General features: G+C 40.6%; 1 protein-coding gene across 3 annotated transcripts in view; it reads left to right on the forward strand.

The window, feature by feature from the left end:
- Positions 1 to 15,728, forward strand: part of UGGT2 (UDP-glucose glycoprotein glucosyltransferase 2) — an 84,191-nt gene that overhangs the window by 59,790 nt on the left and 8,673 nt on the right. For 2 of the 3 annotated variants that reach the window (XM_058855337.1, XM_058855346.1), the window contains 5 exons: positions 3,010 to 3,094; positions 10,368 to 10,453; positions 13,655 to 13,753; positions 14,936 to 15,020; positions 15,442 to 15,624. In XM_058855337.1, the coding sequence (XP_058711320.1) occupies positions 3,010 to 3,094; positions 10,368 to 10,453; positions 13,655 to 13,753; positions 14,936 to 15,020; positions 15,442 to 15,624 (538 nt within the window). Of the gene's footprint in view, positions 1 to 3,009; positions 3,095 to 10,367; positions 10,454 to 13,654; positions 13,754 to 14,919; positions 15,021 to 15,441; positions 15,625 to 15,728 lie in introns of those variants that run through there. The other variant, XM_058855356.1, reaches the window with a different exon arrangement.

Consider the following 15,728-nt stretch of genomic DNA (forward strand, 5'->3'; position numbering starts at 1 on the left):
ATTACTGGGAGCCCAGGAATGCATAGTTCGATATGTTGTTAATTATCAGCTACTATTAAAAACCAAAAAAACTTGACAAACCTCTAAGAACATTTAGTTAATATCAGTGTTACAGGGAGAAATATTAATAGGATGTTAGTCATTCTGTTTGTTTGCAATTTTCAATTTGTTTTTCCAGAAATCACTTACAATCTGTTGAAAAAGCAGAAAAACAGTCCTTACCCTTAGAGGCTCACCTAATCTCCACCAACTGTATCTGTACCATTTGTCTAATTTATCATTTAATTCTTAAGAAATATAAAGTGATTTATATATGATAACATGGTTTAAAAAATAATGTAATGAGGTGTAGTTAACTTAAATAATGAAACAAAATTAAACAAAACCACTCTACATTCTTGTCTGGATCAAAGGAAATTTAAATTATCTGCTGGAGTTTTGCCCATTTTCCCTCTGTAACACAAATAGGCTTAATTAAACTCAGCTAAGTTACTAGAAACTAATACCTCATGAGGAATCTAGACAATGCGATTTATTTCATCTCATTATTCCAACTGTAGACTTAAAACACAACAGGAAAAGTATGTTTGCGGGGCTGCGCCAGGATCTTTGATATTTCTTTTACAATATTAATAGTATGAAGTTGCTATCAGAACTCAGGCAGCTGTTTGATAGGATGGAATTTTGCCAAGAGCTGTTGCAGTATAATCTCCATCCACAGATTAGTCATACCCTCTGCTGTTGAACTGTGAGATTGACCTGTTTTCTTTGAGGCACAGGCCTCAATGCCCCTGCATTATAAAGGGTGTTTTAGAATGTTCTACATCTCTCATAGTTGGAAGTAATTTATTTTTACTACATGTAAATACACAACATTTGAAATAAGCTGCCTTTTTCTTATAGACTGCTTCTAACAAGGATCATTATTTTCATGCAGTCATGCTTGTATATCAATTTGTTATTAATAAATTACTATAAATATTAGGAAAATAAAAATTGTTATACTCAACAATAATCTGAGCATTGCTTATTATTGGGACTTTGATGTTGGTAGGAAAACAAGTAGATAGTGCAAGATAAGATTGCAAACAATTATTTATAGCTAAAGATATATATATATATAAAATCCTGATGAATATTTTACTTTTTTAAAAGGCAGGTAGATATAATTTTTTCTACATGTCATGCAGACTGCTTAGCTGAAAGGTGTATCTCTTACAATTTGGGCAAGGAGTTTTATGTCTGTTTCTTGGGCTTATGGTTTTGAAGGATCTCCATTTGTTGAGCCCAAATTCTTTTGTTTCCCATAAGGAAAATTATAGTTTGTGTTATATCAGTACTTACTTTGTAAGTACCGATTTACAATCACTTTGTAATTTGTATTAGAAGCATCTAAGTGTTTTGAAACATGTTAAAGTTGTGACATAAATAATCCACTAGACATGTTTAGCTTTTCATAATTACGTAACAATAAGGTAGCTGTTATTACATATGTCATAGTGCTGTCAGTATGCAAGGTGTTTTGCTTAGATTTAAAAAGGTTGTTCATAGTAGTATAGAAATTCATCAAACTGAGTTCTGTGCAGAGAAAAACAGTTGGCACACAGTAAAGATGGAGCCCACAAGGAGGTATCCATGAAAGAGATTTAGGGAAACAAATCAATGTTGTTGAATTTACATCCAAACCAAATGCTCTGAGAATATTGCAGACTTTGGAAAATGCTCTTTATCAGCAGAATTCTTTGTATCTACCTACAAAATTCATAGCATGGGGATTTTGAGGTAACTGAGTGAATAACAGAAAATTTTGGTTGTGTGAACACTAGGGACAAATATGGGAACATCAGGTTGGCTGCTGCTATCAGCAGTTTGTGTTTGGATCATATTTTACTATTTTAGATTTTTTTAGTGACACACTTTATTTAAAATGGAATTAAAGTCTGAGCATTATACATTGCTGAGATGAAAAGACCGTTGTTGGCTGGTTGTGCATATGTAAGGTATTTTAAAAGTGTGAAAATAAAACTGCAATAGAGAGTAGAAAAGTTGAGATAATTCTGAACGTTGTTTTGTGCAAGGATAGGCCATCTCCATGAGACTTAGTGATTGCAGGCACATTTTACAAAAAAATACATTAAATTCAGATGAGTGTGTAAAATCCTGCAGTGTGTAGGTAAGTGGTATGATATTTATTGAAACAAGATTTAAATATTTCAGTTTTCCAGGGGAAAAAAAATTAAGCCTAAGTGGTGGCAGATTACTTTCTTAAACCCATTTTTATATGGGCATCTTTAGCGAGAGGAACCCGCATAATGCTGATAAAAGACAGAAGGGATTGAAGGGGAAATATATGGGCTATTGAGGTGCAAAAGCTAGAAAATTTGAAAATTATGTAATTATACAGCATCACAGGAACGTTTTTCATATTAGCTACTCTTTGGACTGCAGTATAGTTTGGAGACACCTGAATGGCTTTAAACTGATGTTCAGTAGGGCAGAGGTTCATGTGGTGCTTGCACAGCCGTGTCTTCAGGGGTAGTTTCCAAAGCCAATAAAGGGGTACATTTGAAAGCCAATATTCACTGTCTCAGCATTGTAATGAAGCCTTCCCTATACTTTTTAAAGCAGATCTATTTTAAAAGTACATTTCATGCCATCACACAATTTCTAAGATGTTTTCCAGGTCTAAAAATTTGTTAATATTTGAATATTTTATATATATATATATATAATACATAGCAATGTGTTTAGCTCTAGGTTACTGCAGTATTTCATTGATTAGTAAATTAAAAAAAATTCAAATTAAAAAGTGAAGGTGATGACTGTGGACAATGTCCAGTGATTAATAAAACTCAAAGTTTTTGAAGTTAAAATATAATTAGATGTGAGTGGAATAATTTTTTTCTGTAGGTTTCAGCAATTCTAAACCTTATTCTCTAATTAAACCCAAATACCAATACATATTTTAATGAGTCAGTACATTTGTCTGGGTTTTTTTTCTCTTCACAGCCATGAAGGAACAGATTCTGGAGTTGACCTGACAGACCTTATTGTGGTATTAAACAACTTCAGAAGCAAAATTATCGAAGTTCAAGTATGTATGCAGTGTTCCCTTGTATGAAATATGACATGCTTATATGTCTCAGGCTATAATTAATTGAAATAGTTATACTGAAATATTTATTCTGAAATATATAATTTAGATTTTGTATATTTAAAGAGAAGAAGGTACAAATTAATGCAGTTCATTTGATCCAATCAGGTTATAATAATTGTGTGAGAGATCTGTTAAATAGCTGTTAAACATGGATAACATTTCTCTCATCTAGCTCAAGGTTCTCAAACATGTAATCGTGGTGACTTGAATTCCCTTTCTGCATAGCAGGAGTGTCACGGTGCATTAAGCTAGCTATGTTTACACTGGAATGGTTTCTCCCTGTTGCTCCCTGCCAGGTCCGTAGCATGTCAGATCCTTCCCCTCTCTCCTCCCATTTGCTTTCACCCCATTGGCTGTAGCTTACTCTCCCCCACCCCCTTACCCCCAGAATAAAAGTTCCCTCCACTTCCTGCTCAGTCTCTTGGAGGAAGAAAGTTCCATGAAGAAGCTGAGGGACAGTGTCCCAGGAAGAGAGAGCCTTCATCTTTTCCCATTGTCCTTGCCATACCCCTCCCACCCCCTGTGGACTGCAGCTAGTTGGATGATTGTCCGCGACTGGGAACAAAAGGGTTACCGCAGTTTGGCGTCTAACGTGGGAGCTTGTCTTAAGGACAGAGATCCCATGAGCAGCTGGGAACCCGCATGTAGATTGTACAAGCTTTGGATTGTCAGCTACTTTGTTGCAGCGAGTTGCTTTTTGTGTAACCACAGCTACAAGGGCAGGACCAACAGCCTTCCTAAGCCCAGGAAGGTTGGTCTCAGGACATCGACGACTTCTGCACAGCCCCGGGCCAGCCGAGGACCCAGGAAAGGATGAGTGTGAGTGGCGCAGGTTTGCCACACAAGTTCGTCCAATGAAGCGCACAGCTGCGGGTTTTCCGGCTCTACCGCACGGCAGCTGCGGGTTTTTGGTTTTCTCAGTGCTGCGGTTCAACAACCCCCGCACCTGCAGTGGGGGGTGGGTGAAGCCCTGACTGGCTCCCACAGGGGTAGGGCTGAGCCCCTCACTGGACCCACTGCAGGTGGGGGTGGGCGGGGGGCCCAGGCGGTGAGGACCCTGGGGATGATGAAGAAGCTATACCCATAAATAGACACTATCAGTCCTTCTCTTACCAAAATATAAAAGAAATCTGTAAAGCCCAAAGAGAGTTTGGTAGAGGTAGTGAAATGTTTAAGGGAATGTGGAGAGCTACTTTAACATCTCATGAGTTAGTTCCAGCTGATCTCAGAGACCTCTTCCAGTGTCTCCTAACCCCCTCAGAGTTCGATCTTTGGGAAAGCACATGGAAGGGATCCTTAAAAAGTCTCCTGGTTGAGCTCAAGCAAAGGACCCAGGGTGCAAAAGATGCAGATGATAATGAAATAACTTTTGAACATCTGTGTGATGAGGGGATGTGGGCTAAACCTGAGGACCAGGCTTAGGTGCTAACAAAATCCATTTTAGATAAGATTTGTGGCAGAAAAAGTTTTTAACCAATTGCCAACAGTTGAAACTCAGGGCAGCTATGTTAATGTTAAACAGTTTCCCTCAGAAAGTTTTTTGCAGTTTGTCGACCGGCTTCGAGCAGAAATAAAAAAGGCAAGTGGAAGGATCAGTGGCGCAGGCAGAACTGATTAAGGAGATGGCTCAGAGGAATGCCAACGAGGCCTGTCACAGGGTGATCCTGAGACTGCCCATTGATCCTTCACCTACCATGGCACAGATGACCAAGGAGTGTACCAAGAAAGCAGAGCTGTTTGGTGCACAAGATGGGAGGCCGGGACTGACAAACCCAAGGACTGTGGCAGCAACAACACCAGGAATGAAAAAGCCACAGATGTTGTCAGAGCAGATCCAGCATATCACATGCTTCCAGTGCAGAAGGCCAGCACACTTCGCCAGAGACTGTCCTCAAAGCCAGCACCAAAAGAAGCAATACCAAACGGAAGCAGTAGCCAACCAACAAAAGAACTGGAATTAGAGTGCAGTCCCGCCCAGCGCAATAATATAAATGTAGCAGGCCCCAAAGTGGGAAAAGCCTCTCTCTTAATTGATAAAGGGGAGGAAGGGAAGTGGGGTGTGGGACTGCAGAAAAATCATTTTATGGAACGCATGCCTAACAAAGTCTGGCAGCCTCACAAGCGATCCAGACTTGTAACTGCCGAAGCTTTTCTTTTCAGGTCTACTCATTGGACAGTCATTGGAGTGACCTGCTGGACAATTCACAAGACGTGACAGGACTGGATAGTGAGTATTTTGTTATTGGGGACACAGCACACACATTCATGGAGATTGAGGTGGCTCCCATGACAATCAAGGGAGACTTAACACACCTCACCTTCCTGGCACATTACCCTCAGCCACCCTTCTATTTGGCCAAGGGGCAAATCATCACCCAGGCCATTCCAGCAGAGATCCCAGTAGATGACAAAATGCCTGGAGTCTACTGCGCAGAAGTGGCTGGCGAGGATAAACCCATCATGGGATGCAACCTAACCCATGGATCAGATCATCTCCATGTGGAAGGGTTGATTGACACAGGGGCAGATGTGACGATCATACCTGAAAGGGTATGGCCTTCACATTGGGAACTGCAACCCGTGGCTGGCAAAATCTAAGGTGTAGCAGGAGTGAAGTTGGCAAGAGTTTCTAAGAGCATTGTTCAAACTGAGGGGCCAGATGGGAAATTGGCCAGTGTCCATCCATTTGTCACTGACTACAAGTGCCCCCTGAGGGGGGAGAGACACCATGTCCCAGTGCAGGGGCTCAAACTAACCATCCCTGAGACTCCCCAGGAATTTTAGAAGCAGCCACTGTGGAGCGCCCTACCCAAAAGTTAACGGGGCTGGATGATAATCCAGTCTGGTTAAATCAGTGGCCACTCAGTAAGGAAAATCTCAGGGCGCTTGAAGAGCTCGTGGAGGAGGAATTGGCCAAAGGCCACATAGAGGAAACAACCAGCCCTTGGAATTTCCTGGTCTTTGTAATAAAGAAGCCAGGGAAGGATAAGTGGCTCCTCCTTCAGGATCTGAGGGAGATAAACAAAGTAATTGAGGACACGGGGTCACTCCAACCTGGGATGCCCGCCCCAATGATGCTCCCACAAAATTGGCAATTGGCGGTCCTAGACATCAAAGACTATTTCTTCCAAACTCCAAACTCCCCTACACCCAGCAGATGCACCACAGTTTGCTTTCTCGGTCCCTGCGGTCAACTGGGAGGCCCCAATGAAACAGTACCACCAGAAGGTTCTGCCTCAGGGAATGAAATGCAGTCCTTCCATCTGCCAGTGGTACGTGGCTTCATTGCTGTCCCCAGTGCATGCTGAAAAAAGGGAAGCCATCGTCTTACACTGCATGGGTGATGTGCTTGTGTGCTGCCCCAATGACACTATACTCCAACACACGCTTGACCAGTGGTTAAAGTTTTAACCTCTGCTGGATTCCAGCTACAGGAAGACAAAGTTCAAAGGATGCCGCCTTGGAAGTACCTGTGCCTGGAGATCACCGCGCGGACAGTTGTCCTGCAGAAATTGGAAATTGTTAATAATCCCAAAACCCTAGTGGATCTCCATTCCCTGGCTGGGTCTCAGTAACAAGGACCTGCATCCCCTGCTCAATTTATTGAAGGGGGAGAGAGAGTTTCTTTCTCCCACGGAACTGACCCCAGAGGCAGAAACTGCAATTGAAAAAGCACAACGGGCTCTGACTGAGAGACACGCTCATCACTATAAGCCTGAGCTGCCTTTCAAATTCATTGTCCTGGAAACTACCACACTTACATGGGTTGATATTCCAGTGGATCAAAGGGCAGAGAGATTCACTCTTCATCATAGAGTGAATCTTCCTCTCCCACCAACGACCCAAAACCATCACCAAGCCACAAGAGCTGATGGCTCAGCTGATCCAAAAGGCCAGGGTGAGGCTGCAGGAACTGGCAGGTTGTAACCTTATGTGTACTCACCTTCTGGTCAGACTCTCTGGAGAAGGCAAACACTCCCCTGAGAGGCTGACCAAAGAGATGTTTGAGCACCTGCTGCAGAGCAATGCTAACCTCCAGTTAGCTCTGGACAGCTACAGTGGACAAATATCAGGCGATGCACCATCACACAAATTGTTTCATGCGGAATTCCACCTCATTCCTCATGAGAAAAAGAGACATAGGCCACTCAAAGCTCTCACAGTATTCACTGACGTGTCTGGAGCATCCCACAAGTCGGTGATGACTTGGAGAAATCCACAGGCTTTGGGAAGCTGATGTTGAGTTTGTGGAAGGGTCACCCCAGATAGGTGAACTGGCTGCAGCTGTGAGAGCCTTTGAGAAGTTTTTGGAGCCAATCAGTTTGGTTACTGACTCAGCCTATGTCGCAGGGGTGGTGTCCAGAGCAGAGCAGGCAGTTCTCAAGGACATTGAGAACAAACATATCTTTAGGTTGCTCTCCAAACTAATTTAATTAGTTTAAACTCAAGAACATCCTTTCTAAGTGATGCATGTGAGGTCACATACCAATTTGCCAAGTGCAATCACACAAGGGAACCACAGAGCTGATTCCCTTGCTGCTCCAGCCGAAAAGGTACGTCTTCTATACATATTCCAGCAGGCTAAGCTGAGCCATCAGCAATACCATCAAAATGTGCCTGGACTGATTCGTCAGTTCCAGCTAACATGGAGTCAGGCTAAAGCCATTGTGGCTACCTGTCCCAATTGTCAGCTCCATTCCATGCTGTCACTGGGTATCGGGGTTAACCCCCGAGGCCTTGGGAGCTGCAAAGTGTGGCAGACAGACATTACATACATTTCCCAATTTTGGTTGCCTTAAATATGTACATGTAAGCATTGACACATACTCAGGTGCAGTTTATGCCTCTGCCCATGCAGGGGGAAAAGCTGTGCATGCCAAACAGCACATGGTGCAGGCCTTTTCAGTGCTGGGGATCCCTAGGGAAATTAAAACAGATAATGGCACAGCGTACAAATCCAAGGAGTTCCTGGAATTTGTCCAGCAGTGGGGAGTGGAACACAAAACTGGCATCCCCCACTCCCCCACAGGTCAAGCTGTGATTGAGTACACACCAGACGCTCAAATAAGTCCTAGCCAGGTAAAGTAGGTGGGACAGTGTGGATGTCGCCACAACAAAAGCTTTGTAAAGCTATGTTTACCATCAGTTTTCTGAACTGTTCATTTGAAAACATGAGTCCCCTGGTGGTTTGGCATTTTAGCAGTGGTGATCAATTTAAGTTGTCACAGCGTCCACCGGTCTTAATCAGGGACCCAGAAACCTGGCAGACCAAGGACCCTTATGAACTTGTCACTTGAGGGCGCGGCTACGCGTGTGACCACCCCTACAGGCCCTTGATGGATACCTCAGAAATGGGTAAAGCCTTTTGTTCCCAAAAACCCAGCCCCAGCAGAAGGAGATGGAAAACAAGTGGCAGTCACTTCCAAAAGAAGACACCGGCGGAAAGAGGGAGAAGAAACCTTCCTGTCATGTGGTTACTGTCCAGCAGACACCCACTGACTGTTACTATGCTTTAAAAATGTTCTTCCTTTTGGTGAAAACCTACCTCTCACTCAACCTCGTGATGAGCCCTATCCCAATTGTCATCTTGTTTGCACGGACTGGTTCAGTGAATTGTTCAAACACTGGGGACTCACGGGGTGGTGGGCTTCAATTGTTAAACTCTGCTTTGAACTTTATATAATTGAAAAGGGGGAGATGTTGTATTGCATTAAGCTAATTATGTTTACACTGGAATGGTTTCTCCCTGTTGCTCCCCCCCGGGTCTGTAGCATGTCGGATCCTTCCCCTCTCTCCTCCCATTTGCTTTCACCCCATTGGCTGTACTTTACTCTCCCCCACCCCCCTTGCCCCCAGAATAAAAGTTCCTGCCACTTCCTGCTCTGTCTCTTTTTTTTTCTCCCTGGAAAGTTTCGTGAATAAACTGAGGGATGGTGTCCCAGGAAGAGAGAGCCTTCTTTGTCTTTTCCCTTTGTCCTTGCCATACCCCTCCCACCCCCTGTGGACTGCAGCTAGTCGGACGATTTTCCGGGGCTGGGAGCAAAAGGATTATGGCACAGGAGAGAGTCCAAAGGACTGCTCATCCCAGCTCATATATATTTGGATTTAAACCAAGAGAATGACCTCTTGAGACATCCATTTTTCTCCAGTGACTGAGGAGAGATTTTACACAAAGTCCAGATTCCAGAGTGGATGTCAAAATCAGGTGTGTTGAATTTTACCCTCAGCGACCAAATTTGTGTGAACAAAATTATGTTACTTTCATTAGATGTATCAAAAACAGCTAATGGAGCACCATTTGTATTGAGGAGAAAGATCCTCATAATCCTGTATATTTTCCGCTATTTTGTAAATATTTTAAAACACCAGAGATGAGTCCGAGTCTCTTCCCCAGTCCTGTAACTGAAAGTTTCCAGAACCCAGAGGAAGTGTGTAAGACTCCGGAGCACAATGAGCCTGTCTTTATACCACAGAGAATGGGTAAAAGGGTACCTAGTTTTCCTATTTTGAGCCAAAATAGGAATATTATTCTATGTGAAAAGTGGTATGTATTAAGCATATAACTAGAATATGTAAGCTCTGCCATTCAGTTGAACTCTTGAATCACTTCACTGATCTGTAGGATGGGGCTTCAGGAGCACTGGCTAAAAACACGCATGATTTAGTGTCAACAGAAATCTGTGTTAGCTTGACAGCATAAACATATGAAATTAATATGATTAGAATTGAGTATGTTCACACATTCAGGGTGTGAGAAGGTATTTGGTTTTCAAAAGCAATCAGATTTCTTTTAATCAAGGAAATTGAGGTAGTAAATGAAATTAATCTTGAGCCTTTATAAGCATCTGGATACAACAGCAGAAATTGCTTAAGTTGGATGGGAGAGCTTATGATTCAATGACAAATTTGTCACTTTCTCCTTGTGAGGAGTTTATGAGAATGACAATTTCCTTTCAGCTAAGTTCCATTGTGAGGTGCTAATGGCTGGATCACAAACTCGTGAGGGAGGACAATGAGATAAAATTTGCCACACTTGTGGTTATTGTTTGCATAAAGATGTGCAGAGGGCTTGAAATGTGCTGGCTGATTTATTAGTCACCATATTTAGTGTCCCTAACCACTTAGTACACCGTAGTTAGATATCACAATGCAAGTAGTAATTACTATCAACTATTCCAAGTTGCACAAAGGCATTTATTTTACTGACTAGGTACAGAAAAAGCCTGATAAAGTGAATGAAGAGCTTCTTACAGATGGATCAACAGGAAGAAAAGGAAAGGTGGAATCAATTGCAAGGTAATGCATAATTTGCTTCTAATTCAGCTGTTCCAAGACATGTATTGTTATTCATAGCAAGTAAATTTTCTTACTTGATAGTGACACAAATGTGTAAAAAGGCTCTCCAAAAATGTGTAAAAAGACTCTCCAAGGCATTTATAGTGTAAATAAAAAGGGGGAAAGACAAATTATAAAGTCTTGTAAATATCTTTTTTTTTATTCCCTTCTTAATCCCTCCTTTGCATTTCCAGTTTCTCTTAATTTTCTCCTTTGGCTGTTTTGTTTTTTTTTTTTTTCATTTTGCTGTGGCAGGGAATCAGTCTCAATGTGAAAATCTCAGCCAGTTATGTGGTACTCACATATGTCAAACTGAATATCAAAAAGCAGGCCAATGCTGCTTTTCTGCTCCTAGACCTAATTTATGAAATCTCAAGAAGTGTTTTTACCTCTTACTTTAAAGTTTGAGTTCTGTAAGTAATTGTAATAAGCATCTCAAGCATTACATTTGGGGCTAATACTTTTGTAGTATTTCTAATTTGCTGTTGTGAACAAGACTCAAAAAAGGTTTTCTTAAGTTTTCGGTAGCTTGGGCAATGGTTGTCAGTCACAGACTGCTTAAGAAAATATAGAAAACGCATAGCAGTTCTACTTTATCTACTAGTCACATGGCTTCAGTCAGTCCTGTACACACACATCTCTTGGTAGATCCAGGATTGGCTTCTGTTCCAGCTTTAAAATGTCTCATGATAAGGCCTCTTGTGCCACAAGTACCTACAGACCTAAGACTATATTGAGTCTCTGTTGTTGATTTCATGTTTATCAACATTTATCCACAGATGATTTTACTGTTACAATATAATAGAATCATATAATGTTAAGGGTTAGGAGTGCCCTTAAAAATCATTTAGTATCATGCCCCCTACCATGGGTAGGAACACCTCCCACTAGACCAGCCTGTTCCAATGTCTAACCACCCTTGCACTAAAGAATTCCTTCCTTCGATCTAACCTAAATTCCCCCTTTTTCAATTTGTACCCATATTGACTGGATTCAGAAACCCTCCCAGACTACATGCTACAATGCTACAACTCTCAAAAATTTCTTCCACACTCGACTCAACATTGCAGCACAAAGGTGCCTCCTTTGAAGAATGATGTTAGTTGAAGGAATTTTTCATTGACTTCAAGCTTCCCTCTTCTAATTGGCTGCATCAAAGGATATATGTGCAGAGATCAAAATCTTAACTCCCTCTAAGAAGGTTACAAGGCCAGAGATCTCTCAGTCTTCCAGGTCTTGCCTTTTATCACAGTGGCATTCATCATGCTCTGAGCTTGGCAGGACCAAGGAAGGAAGCTCCTCACCCAGTGAAGTTTATTTGCTCTTCCCAGTGATTCAAGGTTGTGGCTGAAGGGCATGATTTGAAGCTGTCAGCCTCTTGCCATCTAGGATCTTGTCAAATACCCTTCCTTTTTGTTATCCCAGAATGAAAAGAATATCCACCAGCATACTGTTCACTGCAGGGACCCACGTGTGCTCTAACATGGGAGATGTGCACGCCACTTTGCCCAAACCCTTTCATGCTTGAGCTGCCCTTCTCCAACTGACTGCTTTTCCCACGTGACCTTACAGGTCAGCCCAGCAGCTTTGGGAGATTCCTGCTTTCTGTAAAGCTTTGCAGAACCAATATTTCCAAGATCCTTGCATCAAACCCCGATTTTCTTTTCTCACACATGATGGCTCCTTTATAAAAGCTTGACATTTTTTCAGTCCTGCTATCACTAAAAATAAGACATGAGACAAAAAGGAAGAAAGGAGACAGACTGCTTGGATCTGTGAACTGCAGTCTGTTTAGCCTTTGAGAATGCAGTGCTGGTTGAGAGCTTGTCTGTCTTCTTTGAAGATGCCATACCATGCAGACAATGCCACTTCATTGATGTCTCTTTCTTTCACCATGTCTGAGTGAAAAGAACATGGGTTTCTCAAAAGATTATTCACACCACTTAAACACATTTCAGCCTCTCAGCTATTTCTAAGGTTTCAGCTTTGTATCAGTGGAGTGATCTGAATTCTTTTGAATACATTGGAGATCTGAGACGGGTCTCATTTGCTCTTAAAGATTATGAGGATATCTATTTTTACACTTTCTAAAGGATACTTTTAAAAGAGATATAACCAGAAGAAAAAGTAATAGGAGTGACTCATGCAATCTAAGTGTGTGAGGAATGACTCACCTCACAAAAAAACTATTGAGGTAAATTTCTAACAGTATCAAATGGCTTGAAAACCATTTGATAACTGTAGCCAATCTGACTCTGCAGTTCTGAGATCTCTGAAGCAGTGCCTGAGGGAGACTGCAGCCACCATCCCTAGCCTCTGTGTGCTGGAAGGCACGTGATTAAAAACCAGCCCTGGTAGACTTTGGTATTCAACACAAGCAAAGAATGCTGTGCAGCAGAAACAGAAACCTCTGTGCAACGTACCTCAAATACATAGATTAGCTTATAGGGAGAGAAATCAGAGTAATCGGAAGAATTCAACAAGTGTTACAAAAAACACTGGGAAATCCTGTCACCACAGACCTCTGAAGGTTGAGTATTCAGGGAAAGGCTATAACTCCTCAACCTTGTAATTTGCTGTTGGGGTGCACTGGGCTAAATATGTGATTTGGCCTTGTGTGGCCATCTTTTTCTTATGCTCAGTCTGTATTTTAGAGGATATATTCAGTTTAACCACCTATGGGGCTGTGCAGACTTCCTTCACTTCCAGAATATACATTGGTTGTTCTGTTGTAGAATGCATGTGGATGAAGCTTGGAAAAGAACTGGTTCTGATTTTAAAAATTACTACTTCTCAAGATATCCAGATCCTGTATTTCTGATTTTTTTTTTTTTTTTTTTTTTTTTTTTTTTTTTTTTTACTTTGATAAAACATGGAATTCTTGTCAAATTTGGGTTCTGTTTGAATGGAAATGCTGGAGAGTGCCAGTTGTTTTTGTAGTGCCATTGTTTGTCCTGAGTGTCTGGGTATGACATTTTGCTCCCAAAAGATTGTGGTATCATAGGTGTGTGCAGTGGAAGTAGAATGTATTTGTTTACTGCAGGACATACATTTGTTTTGTGTATATTCGTATTTTTGATTCTCTGTGAGCTTAATGATAATTCTGTATGATTTTTTTCTGCTGAATGTTTACTTTATATAATTATTTATAATAATTCTTAGATTTTCAGAAGAAACTCCAACAGATGAGAAGGGAAAAAAAAGTGATATTCTTAACATCTTTTCTGTTGCTTCAGGCCATTTATATGAGCGTTTTTTAAGGTAAGGAAAGGTAAAAAGGGAAACTAGGATTTCATAGCAATACTCTAAATTTTCTTAGTATAAACTAAGCAACCTAAAGAAACTGACTTTTTAAACAACATCCAAATAAATTTTCAAAACAAAGAAAAGTTGTATACAGTGAGGACTAAATTAATCTTTAAGAACAAAGTGATTCAACTTACAGATGTTCAAAAATACCATTATCCTTTGAAGACAGGAAATGTCTTTCATGTGTGAAGTAAAAACACAAAAGATGAAGTTCAGCCTCTCTGTATAAAGACAAAAGAAAGTGACTTCATTAGAGTTGTATCTATTTGTGTCTAGTTCAGACTGGATTTACTACATGCACATGTGGCCTTACTTATCTCAGGGTCCTTTCAATGAGCAGTGATTGCTGTTCAGGAATTCTTGCAGTGTTGCCTGATCTTTTCACAACCATCTCTGTTACTTTTTCTGATTTGAGCACTGGTTTAGTGATTTGATTGCTGAGTCATCTGAAGTTTGAGCATCGTTTCTTTCCTTCAGCCTGCAACCACCTTCATAAAGGGAAAGGCATTTTTATTTTAAAGGAAAAAAGTTATCTTAAAACATCCTACCTGCTCTTTTGTCTTATTTTTGAGTTCATTATGCCTTGATCTTTGCAAGAAAATGCATTTTGTGGCAGATTTGACCTCTTGTAAGTTTGTAAGGCACTGCTTATCTGTCTGGTTGCACCAAACAAAGGCCACGATTGTGAAAAAGAATGGAACCCAAAATAGTGATTCTTACAGTTATTCAGGGTTTTCAGAAGAGGATCTGACTTGAACTTTGCTTTTTTAGTTTTCAGCAACCTATTAAACTCAACCAGCATATTCTAAAATAAGTTATTTCAGTAGCCAAGTTAATATAAGGCACTAACCATTATTCTGTCAGGCACTTCTCCTAGAATAAAACATGTTAATAGATCCACTTTTGAAATTGTTCCTTCTACTATTGCTTAGGCAATCTGGATCAAATAAGGCCATCTCAACGTGCCCTTGGAACACATGCTCTTTAAAGATTTTAATTAGAAGTAGATAAAAATTTCAACTTAAATTGGGTTAAAGAAATTATAGTTAGAGAGTTTTAGTATTTTCTAAGTTCAGTTGAAATTAAATGACCTGTGTGTATTTGTTTGTTTATTGTAGACTTATATTTCCACAGAATTATGATGCTTTCTGTCCTGCGTCATACAAAAACACCAGTTAAATTTTGGTTTCTGAAAAACTATCTCTCCCCAACATTTAAGGTAGGAGGAACATTATCCTCTTTTTTTTTTTCCTTAAAATTTTAAGTAATTTTTTTAATTGTAATTGACTAATTATGTAATTCAAATTTAATTTTCACAGTGGAAAATAATCCCTGAATCTATTAAATACCAGTGATAGGTATAAGGTTCTTCTCTTCTGAAACATGAAGCCCACTGATAAATCATAATTTATTCTCTTCTGATCGTCTCCAGGAGCTTGCATGAAATGCTATTTCTGTTGGTGTAGCTGAGGATTCTGCTAAAACTAAGGGATCCTTTTAAAACAATAAATTATATAGTCAGTAAGGCCAGCACAGCTGCAGCTGCATTGGAGCATTCATTCCTTTTCCTTTTGAGTCCTTGTGTGTCTCATGTATGTGAACCTGATGGTATTTTGCACTTCTTTTTGCTCTTCTTCTAGGATGTAATTCCTCACATGGCTAAAAAGTATGGGTTCAAGTATGAGTTGGTCCAGTATAAGTGGCCCCGCTGGCTTTACCAACAGACAGAAAAACAAAGAATTATCTGGGGCTACAAAATTCTTTTCTTGGATGTTCTTTTCCCTTTGGCCGTGGATAAAATAATATTTGTTGATGCTGACCAGGTAAGAAAAAATAATGGCATATAGCTGTATGAGGAATTTGGGCTTAAATTGATCCAGTTTCATTCTCCGTGGCCATTTTATTCAGATGTTGATCTCAAAAAGAC

Source organism: Poecile atricapillus, chromosome 1, assembly GCF_030490865.1.
Source record: "Poecile atricapillus isolate bPoeAtr1 chromosome 1, bPoeAtr1.hap1, whole genome shotgun sequence".
Classification (NCBI taxonomy): domain Eukaryota; kingdom Metazoa; phylum Chordata; class Aves; order Passeriformes; family Paridae; genus Poecile; species Poecile atricapillus.